The sequence below is a fragment of the Haemaphysalis longicornis genome, unplaced genomic scaffold (genome assembly GCF_048455015.1).
Source record: "Haemaphysalis longicornis isolate Haplotype H1 unplaced genomic scaffold, Haemaphysalis longicornis Haplotype H1 scaffold_9, whole genome shotgun sequence".
In the NCBI taxonomy this organism is placed as follows: Eukaryota; Metazoa; Arthropoda; class Arachnida; order Ixodida; family Ixodidae; genus Haemaphysalis; species Haemaphysalis longicornis.
In genome coordinates, this window is record NW_027526460.1 from 102,561,184 (window position 1) to 102,578,712 (window position 17,529).

The following is a 17,529-nucleotide window of genomic DNA, read 5'->3' on the forward strand; positions in this document are numbered from 1 at the left end:
GTTACCGAAAATTCCGTGGTTCGTTTCATCGAGGGTTTCGTTACATTGAAATCCGTTACATTGAGGTTTCACTGTAATTGAAACACACCGTTGCGCTTATATCACGTCAATGCTGCAGTATTGGTATGTGAAAATCAAGGCATTTCATCAGCGAGAGTTGGTGGAACTGCATGTGTAGAAAGTTTATTAAGCCGCTGCTGACCAACCCCGCATTTTATATGACCGACAAGAATGCCGGGAAAAGGATATACAGTGCACAAAGCCCATGTCACGGAAAGATACATGCACGCGTGCATGCACGGCGCCTATGTACTCGCACGTAACAACTCGAACTTTTGTTTTCGCATCCGTTTCATTCCTGTTCATTTGTATTAGTTCTTAGGCTGTCTAATGCCATTTAATTTGTTTGAATTTGTGATAAACATAGTGTGTTGTCCGTCTCAACCATATAATTGCCGAATGAGACCGCCCTTCTCCGCTGCTGTTTCACGCGCGAAAATTTCAAAAGATATGAGAGCAGCAAACCGTGCATAAAACGGATTTCATATAGATAGTTGCAGTTGTCTATTAGAAGTAGCCAATAAATCCGCCAAAGAGCGACAAAACCGATACAATTAAAGCGGGCCGATAAACTGTATGAGCGAAACACAATCTCTTCATTTAATGATCCCACAATAAAGCACCCTGGAAAAGAGCAAAGTTACCTAAAATCCCAACAAAAACACAGGCAAACAAATTTTATCTTACAATATATGCTTCAGACGAAAGCAAAATCGCGCTCAAAAACCCAGCATCAGCTGACGCCGCAACCGCTACTGAGGATTGGTCACTTGCGCCACCGGGCGCTGGGTGAGTCAAATAGGGCGGCGATCTCGCAGTAATGGGAACCAGTGCGATGCCGCAGGCATTGAAAAAGTAAAGGAGGCGATGGTGGAAACGAAAGTTCCAAAACACAAGGCGACAGCGCGACCCATACCATAGTAATAATATTCCACCAAATGTTGCTCGTTTTATTGCTACTTTATAAATATATGCATAGATGAATGATAAATTGACCCCGCGAGGATTTTTAAACGCTGTTCAAAAGTGTTACAAATCTCACATTAGAATAACGCACACCAGGGGGCTTAGTTTCGAAAACATGGTTGTGTGTTGATGTGTGGTGTGAGCATGATCGTTGCCGATTGTGATAAAGTTTTCCCACGTAAACTGTGGCTGAACGTAACTTTTGAGGCTTCTCGAAGCATCTGTGAATAGCAGTCGTGATGTGATCGCTTTGACTCCCAAGCGTGTATGTTCACCGCACGGCTTTGAAGCGCAAAACACGCGATCATTTTTTTCTTTTCTTCGCTGCCCGCGAACTCTCTTCCACGTAAAGAGCTTTGCCTGGCAACTGGCAGCAACTTCGCATCGGCGCAATTTTTCGCCTCGGAATGGTCTTCTGCGGCGAACTAACAGCACCACAGCGTGGCAGCATTGGTCACGCGAGCTCCGTAGCTTGCACAGTCGCGTTAGCATCGTTTGGCTGATCGCGGTGAACACTTGATATCGGTCGTGTCCGACGTGTTGCCGATTGCGCGTATTCGTCACCAACGAACCAAGGCCCGCTAATGGTGAGTTCAGGCCGTGTCTGCGGGGGCACGTTGTTTTTTGCCGAGTTTCCAGCATGGCGAGGAAAAAAAAAAAAAAAAGAGAACGCCGTCGTTGGCGGCTGCCTACGCCAGCCCCAACGACGATGAAGTTGGCTCCTTCGGTGCGACCACGCTTCATTTTCCTCCCCTCCTTCGCTTTTACCGTGGTTGTTAGGATTCCGAGAAGAAGACGGAAGTGAAGGGCAAAAGCTGGCGCCGGGAGCGGGAGGAGAGAGGCCGGAGACAGCAGGCCAAGGCCTTGCAAGCTGAAAAGGGCGAGCAGAAGGGCCCGTGCAACAACGTGCTGCACGTCGCAGGAGGAGACGGCAAGCCAGGTAAGGTGCGGTTAGTTCCTCGGGCTCGCACGCAGCGGGGTATAGTTCGGCCATCCGATCATTCGAAATCGTGGGTTCCTCCGTTTCAGCCAACGATGCCTCGGCAGGAGACAGTCCTGGGGACAAGATCCCGTCGAAGGGCCCGGATGGCCTGCATCCGGAGGAGACGTCAGGCGAGGGGGCTGCTGGCAGTGCGGCGGCTGTAAGGACCACTGTTTCTGTGCGGAAGATCGTTCAATTTCCTTTTCTTCTGGCGGGGAGGCATCGACTTTTGGATTTCTATCGCTGGGCACGATTCTTGGCTGTTATTTGCAACTGCACAAACGTGTGTTTGACATATTTGGTACACAACCGATGACCACAATCCCTGCAGCCCCTTGAATAGTCCTGCTATTGGATATAAGAGAAGACCATTGCCACTTTATCGGTAGCCATCGTTGTAGCCAATAACTGTGGCGTTAAACTGGTTTACGTAACAGGCATTGATAGCCTTCGCTGGAAGATATCCCGGTATTTGAAATGCCCAGATCTCTGCGTATAACTCATGTACTTACGTAATTTTGCAACCTGTACCATATTTCAGGCATTACGTATCATAATTTCTGTTGAATGTGCCCTGGGGTGCACCCTTCTAGATATGCAGGCCACCGGTTTTTTTTTCTGTAGTGCCGGGAGCAATGCTGCAATATTTCATCTCTGTCTCAAATAAGGGACATAATTGTAATCCTACTAATCACCCATTCATACTGCTAGTCTCGTAGGAAGAAATTCGTGGCAGCGTTTGAACTTGGTGTGACCGGCCTCATCAGTCAAAGTCCATTCTCCGTGGCCCCCCAAAAAACAGGTCTGGGCACAGTATGTCAGGTTACTTGTGAAGCATGAGACAGGGGATGCAGTGTGCGTCTTGTCGCCATTGGCGGATCCAGAGGGGTGGTCCAGATGTCCCGACTGCCCTCCCCCCTTTCTTAATTTCGGAATTTCTACCCCCAAGAGGGTGACACCTCAGGTTATAGAAAAGGTTTAGTTGATGATTTTCTTCTATTTGTTGTATTTCTGTTTTTCCAAAATTTTGGTGACTGTCCTCCTCGTTCTTATCAACATCATCATTGTCATCATAAACACTGATAGAAGCTTACACCCCCTCAGAGAAAACCTGGATCTGCGCCTGCTTGTAGCCTACTTTTGAGGTTCCAAGGAAGGCGTAGGTCTTTCCTTTAGAGTCCTCATTGGAGTATTTGGGGAGACTGCTGTTGCTTAGGTGCAGCAGGGCTTTGACTGTAGAGGTGGTGGTTGCATCAGCTATTAAGTAAAAGACAGTGCCTGGTTAAATAGTTTGGGGGGGGGTCAGGAGAAATCCGGTAGACAGAAAGGACTAAGCTCTAGGAAATGGCAACCCGCCGCGGTGGCTCAGTGGCTAAGGCGTTGTGCTGCTGAGCACGAGGACGCGTGTTCGATTCCCGGCCGCAGCGGCCGCTTTTCTGATGCAGGCGAAAAGCGCAAAAACATCCGTGTGTACGAGATGTTGGCGTACGTTAAAGATCCCCAGGTGGTCAAAATTAATTCGAAGCCCTTTACTACGGTGCGTCTCATTGCCCGTATGCGTGTTAATACCGTTACAACTAATATAGGTAATGGCAAAAGTGAAGCTAGTGTAACTCTTCTAATGGAAGGTAATAACTGGAAAAAATAGGCATTTTGGCAACAGAGAAAAAAAACAATTACTGTGTCATGGACCTTGTTTAAAATTACATAAGTACACAGAAACATCTATACTGACCTTAAGTTGTGCTCTATGACAGCCTGTCAATCCTCAGGTTCGCTGTAAATGTGTCGGGCTTTTACTTCGGAGAAATCAAAAATGCTACTTTAAAACTATATACATGCTGTGTTTGTTGTGCAGTAGAGCCTAAGGTGAACAAGTGAGTTCAAGGCACATAGCAAGGCACTTCATTATTGCTGTTGTCGATTCATGTCTGCTGCCAGCAACACAGCCAAGGGCAATTAAGATTACTCAGTTGCATTTATATCAGTTCGTTCTTTATTATAGCTATGAGGTTTTTACCACATGCGGTCTGCTTGACTGCACTGTGTGTTAAGGGGAACGTAATCTTAAAGGGACCACGAAGACAAAATGCAAGTTTGGTTCATTCGAAAGTGTGTGTTCTCCTCTACTCTTGTCCAGTTTTTGTGTGTAGTTCCAGTCACGAACCATTTTCAATCAGCCCGGCTTTTCGCTGCGCTTCATTCGAGAGATTGTCTCATCAGAATAATACTGACACCGCTTTTAGTGCGAACATCACTCAAATAAGCGGTATAATGAGGACAGCGAAGAGTGGGCGTGCGACACACTAGCTACTTTTCCCGCACTGAACTCGTTACGTATTAAGGGGAGTTTGTTGCGATTGGCTGAGACTGACAAAATTAAACGCGAATCAAACCGGGATTATAAGCTTGCACAATGAGCTGTGGGCACGTAAATCTAGTGCACATTATTTTTATAGCACTAAGGATGTTGGCCTAAACAATGGAGTTGTTGAATGAACACGTGGACATAGAAGCGCTAGTGCGTGCGATGCGCACTATGCCGGCTGACGCTGCACAGCGGTCAAGGGCTCTGGGGTTGTCTAACACGGCACTGGCCAACTGGCATAAGCAACACTGGCACTTGCGTCACAATTCCTGTCAAGTCGTACACAATATTTCATGACACGATTACTATCAAATGTAGCGATAAGTCAGGTACGAGTCAGAGAAAAATTAGGTGCTAACAGTGCTTCTTCAGCGGTATCTTTACGCCACCTATGAAGGGAGATGGTAACCGGGCTAAAAAATGTTTTTGCCATGGGCGGCAGCCTTAATCATCAACATACCAAGTTTTGTTTTATAGACCTGTACTGGACTCATCATTGGCGACATCACGAAACACACGATGCGGTGGGAGGATTGAAGTTTTGGCTTAAAATGCGTATTTTTTAGGGAATAAAGCACCATTTGCTGCCGGACAAGCACTGGGGACACTATGAAACACCAAATCTTTAGAATAAAATAAACCTGTATTTTGTCTTCATGGACCCTTTAACCAGTAATGTAAAAGGAATGAAGGCTTGGAAGCATCCAGAAGATGCAGTCATGCCATTGCCTTGTTTCTGATGGCGACCTCGCTTTTGTTTATCCCTATTTAAACTTCCATGACCCAAAGGACGACACCGCAGCAGTGGAGGAAAGTGAGAAGGTAGGTCCGCCAGTTTTTATGTCGCCCTTCGCCGGTTTCTAACGTGCGCTTCCTGCCCTCACTCCTCCCCCGCCTCAGGCTATTCTTGATGCATACGTGGCAGAGCTTCAAGAAAGGCTAAACTTCAAGGCGGAGCTTCGAACCAAGAACTTGGCAGCCTCCGGTAAGATTGCTACTACTTCAGCAGCTGATCAAGGCTTCAAAACACAAAGCCCTGCAACCCTTTGTAGTGCAGTGGGACATATGCGTCCCACCAAGGATGTTTTGAGGTGGGAGTAGCAGTTTTCCCCACTGTCCTTCCCTCTGGCAAGGTGTTTTTTTTTTCTTTTTTGCCTGCTTCTGAGCGTCAAACTCATTCCATTTGTGTTACATGTGTGCGTTTTTATCAGCGGCACAGCGTTGCTGATCGTCTCTTGCAGGTTGCCAAATGTAGTAAAACGAGATAAAAAAAAAACGTTGCTTGATGTATGTGTGAGCTCAGCGTAAATCCTTAGAAGTATAAACAGGTTGTTAGGGTCGCTAGCTGCTTGTTTCCGGGGAGCACTTGGTTTTGGTGCCTGTAGCCCAGTGATGCGTCATAGTTATTGGTCTCCCTGTGGTCCCAGAGTCAAACTTGGATATATTGAATGCAAGCATCATTGGAAAGTAGTTCGTATAGTCCATAATTTGACACCCGAAATGCGGGATTTGGTAACAAAAATTTTTGATCAGATTCGGAGAATGTTCGGGCTTATCATTATAAACAATCATTCAAACATTGTAGTGTGGCATATTGCTTCTTCGCTCTAGGTCCCAGGTTGAGTGTCTATGTCCATAGAGGATGCAGTCTCAGTTTCGAGGCAAAATACCGGACTCAGGCTGGGAGTGCGAGAGGTTTGGTGCCAGCTCAGATACAGCAAAGCATCTAAATTAACCCACCTGAACAATGGACCCTTCGATAATTTCTGGCCTTGTTTGTGGTTTTAAGGTGAAGCCTTAGGGGGGGACACTCGTCTTGTGGATATTTTTGTTATTTTTCAACCTACGTGCTTGATATTTGCATATGAAGTGTATTTTAGCATCATAAGCACAAATAGGCAGTCAGTTTTTGTCTATGTGGTGTAACATCATAGTTGTGCAATATGTTATGCTGTTCCGTTTCGGGCAATTTTTTTCATTATCTACCTATGAAATACTCGAATGCTTTTTATCTCTTCATGCTGTAGAAGGACCAGGGAGCGCAACTGTACCACAGAAGTAATTTTACCAATGTCTCTGCAAACACTGTAAATTTATTAAGTGTCAGGTCATCAATTACCAATGTTTTCGTAAAACTACCTGCGTAATACTTCGTGCTAGCAAAAAGAAATTATATATTAGTATGGTTTTATTGCACAGTTAATTTCATAAGCTTTGAAACATGAAAGATGCAAATCTGACCAATACATCCCAAAATATTGCACCCGACAGTTGACCTCGTGGGGGAAAAAAATTCCTTCTAAGAAAACAAGGCACGGAAGTTTAAAAAGATAGGCAAAAATGGTCATTTATGCTACTTCAAAGGGCGACAGCTTTGTAAATACTTCTGGTACAACTATAAAATTTTGCGAGTGCATTCTTTGGGACCTGTGTAGACTGCAAATAAAATTAGTACAGAAAATTGAGTGTTTTTTTGGCAAATATTTTGTACTCAAGACCAGTGTCCCCCCTTAAGTGCCCATTCCGCGAAAAAGCGCCGTTGCCGTTATCTGGTCAAGAAAATGGCCGCCACGGTAAATAGTAAACGAAATCAAAACACACGCGTGATTCGATGGGATTTGAACCCTGCTCTCGACAGCGACAGGCCGATGCTCTACTGGCCTGTCTGTGCTATTCGAGCACATTGCAAACGTGAAAAACAAAATTTTGTCTTCTCCTTCATAGCACATGCCCACTTGGGTGCCGGGCTGGAATCGGGAGCTTTGAGGGGCTAGTGGGCCTCTTTCGTAAAATTCACAGCACTGTGAATTGGAAATGTAAAAGTTTAAGGATAGAGCATGCTGCGTGACACCTGAACGTGATGTCACATGCTGAACGTGATGTCACGTGAATCGAACAGGTGCGCACCATCTGTGCGGAACCCTGATTCTAAGGAGGCTGTGGAATGTGCTAGCGCCACTAAATAAGCTACGCTTAAGAGTACGGCCACTTCGTGCACCCGGGAGCGGCTGGGAGCCATTTTGTTTCTGGCTTGCAGTGTTGCCATCTCTCCCAAAGAAACCGGTACCAGTTGTGACGGGCAGAGTGTGACCAGCTGCTCTAGCATCCGCGCAGCAGAGAGAGAGAGAGGAGAGGTGCCCAGAAACAAAATGGCTGCGCCCATATATAAACAAATGTCACGTGGTGCCGACCGACCAGTGAAAATCCTGGCGGCACATAACGATGAGAGAAAAGAGTGCCGATACTCTAAAAGCCTTTATTTAGGGACGCTCGCGTGTGCCATTCGGCTTGGGGACGTAATCTGCACAGTAAGATGAAGAAATGGAAGCGGGGAAAGAGTCACAAACACGGTAAAAGTTGTTAAGTATCGCCTTAAATGCACATTAAGGGGGGACACTCCTCTTAAGACAGTTTTTTTTTTAATTTTTAAGTAAACTCTGTGAAATTTGTCAGTCCGGCTGCTTTTTTCTCACCGATTTCAAATATGCCATTATTTCTTTAGTTGGTCAATTAGTTTCCAAGGTAATTAGAGATAATCAGCCATTTTTAGAGGAACAATAGAGAAAACTGTTATTCATAAAACTGTAATCTTTATATTTCCTAATACTATGAACCCTGGTGAATGCAATAGGAAAGCGTTTTTTTGATGTAACGCTTGGAACTAACTTTACAGCTCGTTTAAACTTTGGTGCTTGAAATGGGCATTCGAAGCGGGTCCAGGCCACTGGTGCCACCAAAGTTTAATGAGCTGTAAAATTACTTCCAAGCATTGCATCAAAAAATTGCTTTCTTATTGCATTCACCAGGGTTCATAATATAATAAAATATAAAGATTACAGTTTTACGAATAAGTTTTCTCTATTGTTCCTCTAAAAATGGCCGATTATCTCTGATTATCTTGGGGTCTAATTGACTGTCTCAAAAAATAATGGCATATTTGAAATCAGTGAGAAAAAAGCAGCAGGACTGACAAGTTTCACCGAGTTTACTTGAAAAATTAAAAAAAAAAAAACTGCTTTAAGAACAGTGTCTGAAGTAATTTTTGTTGTCTTTCATTCTTTTCCTTGTTTATTATTGCTATTACGCCACAGTTGTGTTTCCCGAATGCTTCCAGTTCTGAAGTGCGTGGAAATTTTGCTGGAAACATTTGGTAGTGGCCTTATTAGATATGTCCTCCTCCTCCTTCAGCCAGTTGAACTTGATGTCTACATCAAAAAAATTCCAACCAATCCCATTCTGCATTACATGGACGTGTTCCTTTGTCTCAAATTTTCATATCCTGTCCCTCCTCCAAGTTGTCTGTCTGTGTGTACTTTTAATTTTGTCCACCGACGGTCATTTTATTATTCGGGTGGGTTTACTTGGGGTCAGACCTTCTGCTCACATGTCTGGACAGAACCCTGTTATCTTCTTTTTCTTCATTCGAGGTAGAATTTCTTCTGAACAAGCTATTACACAGCACACTCAGTTTGCATTTATAGTTGAAGTAATGCTGAGTACATGGTATTTTATGTCTCATCAGTTTTGTAATTAGTTTTTTGAAAGACATATGTAAGGCAGGCAGCCTTGAAATGTCACAGTCTGTGCCAAGGGGTGACGTTATATTCGCGTCATTTCGTCGGAATTTCAGGGAATCGGCCGGAAGAGGCATTTTTCAGCAAACTCGACTCAAATCTACGCCGAAACACTGCCTTCGTGAAGAAATTGGTGAGCCGTGTTTTTCCCCTGCTTCGTTCCTTTTTTCATTTTTGTTTGCCCATATGAGAAATGTGGCATTAACTAAACAGTGTGTTCCGCCGCACGCAGAAAACAATATCGGAGGCCCAGCGAGACTCTCTCCTGAAGGACATGACCGGGCTCAACCTGACCAAGTACATAAGTGAAGCGGTAGGTCATGTCAGCATGCATTCCTTAGGTGAAAGTATGATGAGCCGAAGCACAACGATCTGACTTTCTGCGTTTTCTTTCCAGGCGGCTGCCATTGTGGAAGCCAAATTGAAGGTGAGTGCAAAGCAACGTCATCTCTTGTTGTAGAAAGCCACAGTGCAAGACGGCTATGTCGCAAGAGCTGCTGGCTTGGGCGTCGTTTGGCTGAGCTCCAGTTTGTGAGCTTAGTCGAAGGCCACAAGGGCCACTTTTATGATAGAAGCATGCCACGGTGGTGGTGGTGTGGGTTTTGTGCATGTCAAGCTGGCATTCCAGTGAGAGGGAAGAGTTCGTCATACAGAGCACACTGCAGTGTGTCGCGTCGGTCCTACAGAATCTCAGTGAAATTTTTGTGCCTAGACTACTTTGTCGTTGGTGCTAAAATTTTTTTTGGAGATCCCATGCCGGGTGAGTCAGAGTGCTGACAAACCAAGCAGTATTGGTGTAGTTTGTGCTTTGTTTTTGTTTTTGTTTTTTCCTCGCTGGCAGTGGAGGGTTTTACTTTATCTGGAAGCATGAAATGGGACCTATGCGCAGAGGGTGAACATGGATAAGCGAGCTGTTTTGGCTAAAAAAAAAGTTTCTAGTTTGTACGGGAAGGATGCAGGGTGCTGTGCTTGTAATAAGCCCCACACTTGCTGCAGGCTCGCTTTCAGTTCACTATGCTTTATTTTTTAATTAAAACTAGAAATTTTTATGAACTCGGAAAGCAGGAGGGGGCGGAAGCTTTGTGGTTTCTTACTGTACGGGTGCCGGCATTAGCGATTGGAACGAGGGTTTGTGAATATCACAGAATATTTGTCCTAGTGGCTTTGTGACAGCCTTTACCGGTTTACAGGGAGCTTTTTCAGTTAGGGAGGGCTCCTTTAAACGCACACCAGTGCAGCCAGGCAGTTTCTGGAAGGAGAAATTCATGTAAATTTATGAGACCGTGTTCCAATTACTTTTGATGGCACCTGCGCACCTTCCACATGCTTGGCAGCTGAGTTTTGTGTGGGAAAGGGACTCGTTAAGTGCCTTCAACCTGCTCTTGCAAAGCAAAGGTCTTTGGCCAGAGTGAAACCCTCCTTATAGTAATTTTGGTTGACTTTAGCCCTTTGCCTACCGTAGACTAGCTGAGCCTGTCCACACGGGTTGTACCACCCGCACCGAAGACGAGTTAAGCTCATCCACGCTAAAACAAGCGCTTGCGCTCTGCCATAATCAAGGTACCCTGAAATATGTTGTTTTATTTATCAGGTTAGTCATGTTTAGCGTGTTTGTTAGTTTATTTTGAACCAGTTTTATTCATTATACACTTGTTTTTTGGCCATCGTTTACAACTTGATGACAGGAGATGTCGGCAAGCGACAGGAGACGCCCACAGTCCAAGCCCCTAAGGTGCTTTGCCCCTAAAAAGCTTCGTTTAACCCTTTTGCTCCTGTTGACGAGTATAGTCGTCATGAGATTTTGTAGCAAAATGACCAGGGACGAGAATAGTCGTCATCGGTCGTGATGACTATACTCGTCATCGGTCATTTTGGAGCTCTACGGCACCTTTTTGCTAGACAGTGCGGCCATGCGGTGAAGCCATCTTAGAGCAATCTTTTTTACACAGTTAGAGGAATAAGGGAACGTTATTCCATCGAAATAATGGTGCTGTTTTACTCTGGGGGAAAAAAAAAAAGCTTTACAAATTCAGCAAAAAACATTTTTCGGTAAATTTGGTACATTTCTTTTTTTTTTTTTCACGGTATGGAAAGGTTTAAAGAGATGGGAAGACAAAACGCAAGTTCGTTCATTTTGAAGCAACCAGCCCAGCTCCCATCCACCCACGAAAGACGCTTTTTAGCCGAATAAATGCAAAGAGTATTGAAAAACTTCCATTCTGCAGTGACATAATAAAGGTAGGGCAGACGTATTATGCACCAGCCCCAAAAACGCAGTTACTGTATCAGTGTGCTGCGTGTTAGCACTCAAGTGGTAAAATGAAACGGAACTGGACGCTCGCTACAATTGTCAGCCGTGCGCCTTAGCGATGGTTGTAGGTCAGCGGCCGCCAACCACACAAGCAAGATTCTGTTGCGTCATAGAGAAATTCCTACAAAGTGGCAGGGGAGTTACCACTGATTCATATGTTTTATTGCGATAAGACATACGTCATAAGTTTTATGTCATAAGTTATATGGGATATGCTTTATCGCTATAAAACTTAAGTTTGCGATAAAGCAGGCATCGTTGGTACTTTAATGAAGCAAACTTGTATTTTGTCTCATGGTCCCTTTAAAGGGACAGGCAACTGATTTTTGTCGAGTATATTTTCTTTATCCCAAATGAAAGGGAAAGGGACCATGCAACACGTACCATCGACTACTTGGAATGTATTTTGTGGTTAAGTATTGTCCCAGCAATCTCCTCCCGCAAGAATTGCGAAACTCCGTTCACTGTCACCGAAACTACGTGCCATGAGAAATCGCGCGTAATTGTTCCCTCTCAACTCGACCGCGGACAACGCGACGAAAGCTGCATGCACTCGGCGGCTTGCGGCGTTCTCTTTGGCAGCCTTCAATATATCACAGGCCGGGGAGTTCTCTGCTTTTCTCCGAAACGTGGATGGGTCTATTTCCAGTCTGGTGCCACAAAAAGGCAGGCATGGCTGCCTGCTCGCAAGCACGCGCTCAGGCTGGTAAGGCATTTTTGAGGCAATAAACGTTTGTTGTCGAGTGGCCTCATTGAAAGGAAAGCATTGAGTCAGTCAGTCAAACTCCACGCGCACTAAAAACAAAAGAAACGCAAAAAGTATGCATGCAGGTTCAGACATAAAAGAGGTTGGTACACAGTGCCGACGACGGCGGATCGTCACAGGAAACAGGAGGCATAAGCCGCATAGTTAAACAGCGACAGCCAATAGGACAGCCAGGCCACAATGACGTCGCTTAGGCCATGCTAGGCGTGCATAATGAGGAAAATTCAAGAGAGCACGGCCGGTTTTTCCGCGTTTTTCACAGCGATTTGCACGCTCACCCCTTCACGTGCACGTGTAATATTTGGCTCGGGTATTCCTGGCAGTGTAATCTAAGCGCTGCGCAGGTTTACTTGTACCACTCAAAGAGTGTTGCAGGGTCCCTTTAAAACACTTTAACCCAAAACGGTTTTGCTGACAGCACACTATAACTTTTGAAGTAGCAATTTTTAGATCTGCCAGCCACACGTGCCCGGGCAAAAGGAGTGCTGGCAACCATGGCAGTGCGCCGTGCAGCAGCGTACTTTTGACGGCACGTGAGGTTAGAAGAGGCACTTAAAAAACTTGTCCCCGGCTAAAACAATAATAATGTGCAGCCTTTGCTATTCCTTCATGGGGTTTTTCAATCACGCGTTGAAATCGACGGAATTGCTTGGGCACGTAAGGTAGTGCCATGTTTAGACTGCGTGGCACCACCTTTTAGATTTCAGAAAGCTTAGTGCGAAATTTTAATTATTTTGGCCACTTTATTTGGAAATTCCTCAGGGTTATTACACTTTATATAGAACGCTGGCTTTCATATGACGTAGAGGACATGCACTCCACAAAAATCTGTTGTCTGTTCCTTTATTAAGGAACCTGGGGCATTACAAATAGGCCAGATTTGTGCCTTTCCAGAACACTTGCCCCAGCAGCTGCTGCCTTTCAATTTCCATCTCTTCCTTTGCAGATGTCCGACATCCAGACTGCGGTCATCGTCTGCTCGTCCCTGCACGAGCGGTACGCCGACTTCTCGACGCAGTTGCTGGAGAACTGGCTCAAGGCGCTGCCACTCAAGAAGGACGACAAGGTCAGTCTCCGAGTGTCAGGCGAACGAGGTCGCTGCACTTTGAACTTTGCTGAACGCATCTGGGAAGCAGTACCAAGGGGACACAAACAATACGTAACTCAAACAGTACAGGACAACGTGCGCCCATTGTGCAGTGCTTCACGGTTGACAAGAAAAGCATCAGCATTTGGGCATTAAGAGCTGGCAGTGTTTATGCAAGGACTGAAATTGATGTGTGTGTGCAGCAGTTGTGTCAGGTCACCTGGGTTTGAAGCTGTTGATGACGCAGTGTACAAAAAAATTTTCAGGATGTTCAGACATCAAGATGAGTGACCATTTGAAATAGCTAAGCCTTACTTTATGTGCATTCGTGTGTGTACGTGCGTGCGTGCGTGTGTGTGGAATTTGTTCCAACACTCCACACTGTTTTAAAAAGGCAAACACTATAGTTTTAAGGGTGCAATTTTTGGTTGGTAGGATTGAGGGTCAAATCACTTGCAACTTGCAGTTGATTGCGTGGCACCGTCGAGATGAATAACTGCAAAAAAAAAGTCAGTAATGAACATAACTAGACCCCACTTTGAGGGAGTCCCAAAGCTGTCTTGTGGTTAGAGGTAAGTGCCCCCAAAGTACTATACTGCCAAGTACGTTGATGGTTCATTTCACATTTAGTGACTGATGGTCAACACACAGCACTACTTGCTGCGCTAATCCATTGAAGGGCCAACTTGGGGATGGGTATCAGCGACAAAAAGCCAAATTCGAAATTTTTTTTCAAGCTTGTAGTTTTGGTTATTACTACCCGTTATCTCCATTTTTTTTTCTTCAGGTTTTATAGCCTTTATTTATGATTTTTCTTTGTTCCGATTTTTTTTAAGGCTTTTTCGGGCATTCTGTCTTTGTTATCTAACTGAGGGAATAGTGTTTGTCTCAGTGGGACGATATTGTTGGTTGTTGCGAGAGAGTAGAAAATACGATTTTATGGTTGGGTGGACAAAGTTTTTGTGCATGTGTGCGTGCAAGACAAGAATGAACTTTCAAACTAGAGCACCCATTTTTAGTATGCGCAGATTGTTGTTGGGACTGCTGTTGTGTGTTGGAAAACCCACTGTCACTGCAAAAAGTTCCAGTTTATTGGTACATGGATGGTACTTGTACTTAAAAATCCTTCTCTTTTCCAGGCCACTAATCTCAGCAAGATCAGAGTGGACTTGAGGTTTTTCGCTGAGGTAAGTCCAGAACTTTTCTTTTTTTTTGCTAGTTATATCAACGAGTTTAAGGTGAAGTCAATTTATGTAAAAGCCCCATTTGACGGCACTGGGGACGCTGGGTTTTAATAACGCACTGCTTTAACGGTGCACGCTTATAAATGTAAGTGTATTGCTTGGTGTTGCACACAACCAAAACTGTAGACATTGTTGAGCTGTCTTGCATTAATTTGGGAACAAGACAGTTACAGATGTAATCTACGTCATAATGAACCACAGTCCTCTTGTCTTGCGCTGCAAGTGTGAGGAGTTTGGCTGTGATGGCATATAAAGTATTGCACGATAAGGCTTGTCAAGATATTTTGAACTGATTGACCACTGAATGAGTGCGTGTGTGGCTGCAGTGCTAGGTTATTATTAAATGAATTAGGTTAAGCGCATCAGTGAAGACCTCTAGGTATGGGCATAGTTAATTAAACTCAGGCTTATGAAATGAGGAGGTGTGCATTCTAGGGCTCGATGGGGAGGAGTCCATTTCGCGATCAAGCTTTCTGATGAGGGACTACTGCAGTAAGCAGCACCCTCTGGCGGCTGCTGCTCAGCAATCAGTTTCACAGTTTGGTCTGCTAAAATATACCTTCGTTTATTGCCGTGAATACTCAGACTTCTTAATTTCACGGCATCATGTTTTATGAAGCACCTTAAACAACTCTGGGCTTTAAGACCTGGTGGGTAAAACGAAATATAGGTGGCGCTGGCACCACGTACAATTTTTACGTTGAAGACAGACCTGATCTCTCTTTTGGGTTGCTCCGCGGACGACACACAGCTGTGCTTCGTTGCGTAGTCCCACCGGAAAAAAACAAAATATTTTTCCCCTCCCCGCTTGTGCGCAGCTCCTGTCGTGCGGGGTGTTCACGCTGAAGGAGGGCCTGCCCGTGCTGCGGAACCTGCTGTGCTTCCTGACCTCGGGCGACCGGGAGGAGCACCACAACCTGGGCATCCTCGTGAGCTTCTGCAAGCACTGCGGCGAGGACTTTGCGGGGCTCGTGCCCCGCCGCATGCGCCTGCTCGCCCAGAAGTACCTGCGCGACATCCCCACCAGCGACGTGAGTGGCTGGCTTTCTAGAAGGGGCCCCGACACTCTTCGCAACACCTGAGCTGGGGCCGTCGGAGCACCCCTGCTTTGTTGAAGGAGCTGCGGGGCCAGTGTGTGGGCGCGGCGGCACCTAGGGGACCAAAACGGAACTTTAGTAAACACTTACTGAATAACTGAACTTAAAATGAAGATTGCTTTTCAAATGGTAAGACATTAGGTAATGTAATGTTTCCACGCTTTTTCTCTTACGACTTACGGCAGCAGCCAGAAGCACTTGAGTAGACCTTTTCTGTCGACAGACAACTTGCCCCTCTTTGACCCCATCGCAGGGGGCCAATTGCAGACCGGTGTTTGATACATGGGGCCTATGGGGAGTTCTGCGTCTGGTGGTTGAGTAACTCTGCCGGTATCGCAGCACTTGTCCTGAGGATGTCCTTATAGTCCCTAGAAAAGTGTCTAGTAGGCTGTCTGGGACAGTTCCGCATTGCAACGGTATGTTGCCGCTGGGACGAAAATGCGCTCCCAGCGCCATCCCAGCGCACTGACCATGTTTGCTGCTGAAGCGTCTATAAGAATTCCACAGCTGTTCTAGTAACTTGTTATTGTAAACTTGGGGAAAACAGCGCAGCTAAGGACAAGACAAAGGAAGAGAGACACAGGAGTAGCGCTGCACATCAACTGCAGTACACTAAGAGGGCGCACCAAGGTGCACCAGTACACCAAGAGGGTGCTGTAGTTGACCGGTGTGCCATCTGCCCATGGCCTTCATCACAGAAAGGACCCTGCTGAAGGCCTCAGATGGCAGGCTAGCCGAATTTCTAGGGAACATCCTCAGAAGGGGTGCTACATCACCGTAGTGACTCCAATACCACCAGTTTAAAAACTCCCTATATATATATATAGGATCCATGTATCCAAAACTGCTCTCCTGGGCTGGGGGCAACCAGGGGCAAGCATGTGACAAGTTGACGAGCCTGCCATCTGTTGACAGAAAGTTGAAGTAGTGCTCGAGTACTTGTGGCTGCTGCTGTAAGCAAGCATCACTTAATTTAGTGTTTCTGAATTTGGAAAGAAAGCTTTATTTTATTAAGTCGCGCTATTAAGAGTAAAGGTTTAGTGAAGTTCAGTTTTGTCCACAAGTATGGGTGCTCCAAAACACCTGCTCCTTCAACGGGAACGGAGCAGGAGTGCTCACGCCGCCTGGATTCGGAATCTGAGTTTTGCCACTGAGGTACTGCAGTCTACGCCCGTTACAATGTACCCTCCTAATCTGGAAAAAAATGACCACTATATCCAAACTATGCAGTATCTGAAAAGGGCGGCGGGGAGAGGGGGGGAGGGGGGGGGGGAGTATATGAGCGCAAAGTGGGAACTTTGACCAGTATTGCTTATAAATGCGACGGAGAATTTGTTTGTTTACACACCTGCAGCACCTCTACATAGTGTTCATGTGCGGAAAAGAACCGCCTAACGCTGTTTTCAAAGCTTAGCTTCATCACTTGGAAAAGGCCTAGCTCATGAGGTCGAGTGCGTAGAGATGCATGCATGCTAAGCTGAGCAAATAAAGCAAGAATACAACTAGCAGCAATTACTTAACTAGCTGTAGAAATGAGTCAAGGCCAGCAGAATTAGTAGCCAGGCTTTTTTCCAACCCTTCGTGACGAGGCAGGGTTACCTGAAACCATTCGTCAAACAAACTGTATCGCTGCCCGATGTTTCCCCCTAGGCGGCCTCCACATTTGTAGTGATCTTAGTCTGGTCAGTGAAGTGGCTGATGGGAAATAATCTGATGAAGGGCAGCTGTGAAATCGAAAGCTGAACCAGTGGGACTGTGCGCAACCAGTGACAGATTGCACACAAATTGGATGGGAAGCCATCCCCCTGCTTGAGGCATTCTTACCTTTTTTCATCGTACGGAACGGAAACGATGCATGCGTGGGAATAATAAATGCCGAAGTTCACTGAACCTGAGCTATTTATTACATAAAAATGTGTGGTGCGAGGGCAGACTCGACCGCCGGGTGTGCCACGTTTATCAATTTCACCAGAGTCGCATTTTTCGGCATTGACCTTGTTCTTGACAGTCGAGCAAGCCGTCTGCTTAGTTTTGGTGATGTTCGATCTGGTTTTTGCCGTCTTCGGCAGCATTA

At 45.6% G+C, this 17,529-nt stretch overlaps 1 protein-coding gene across 1 annotated transcript in view; it reads left to right on the forward strand.

Annotated features, from left to right (window-relative positions):
- Nucleotides 1-1,128: 1,128 nt before the first annotated feature.
- Nucleotides 1,129-17,529, forward strand: part of Upf2 (UPF2 regulator of nonsense mediated mRNA decay) — a 67,949-nt gene continuing 51,548 nt past the window's right edge. Inside the window, 11 exon segments of the mRNA XM_077684017.1 lie at nucleotides 1,129-1,613; nucleotides 1,807-1,966; nucleotides 2,056-2,168; nucleotides 5,166-5,198; nucleotides 5,277-5,361; nucleotides 9,007-9,083; nucleotides 9,183-9,263; nucleotides 9,348-9,377; nucleotides 12,974-13,093; nucleotides 14,254-14,301; nucleotides 15,177-15,389. Coding sequence (XP_077540143.1) covers nucleotides 1,611-1,613; nucleotides 1,807-1,966; nucleotides 2,056-2,168; nucleotides 5,166-5,198; nucleotides 5,277-5,361; nucleotides 9,007-9,083; nucleotides 9,183-9,263; nucleotides 9,348-9,377; nucleotides 12,974-13,093; nucleotides 14,254-14,301; nucleotides 15,177-15,389 — 963 coding nt within the window. The 5' untranslated portion in view covers nucleotides 1,129-1,610.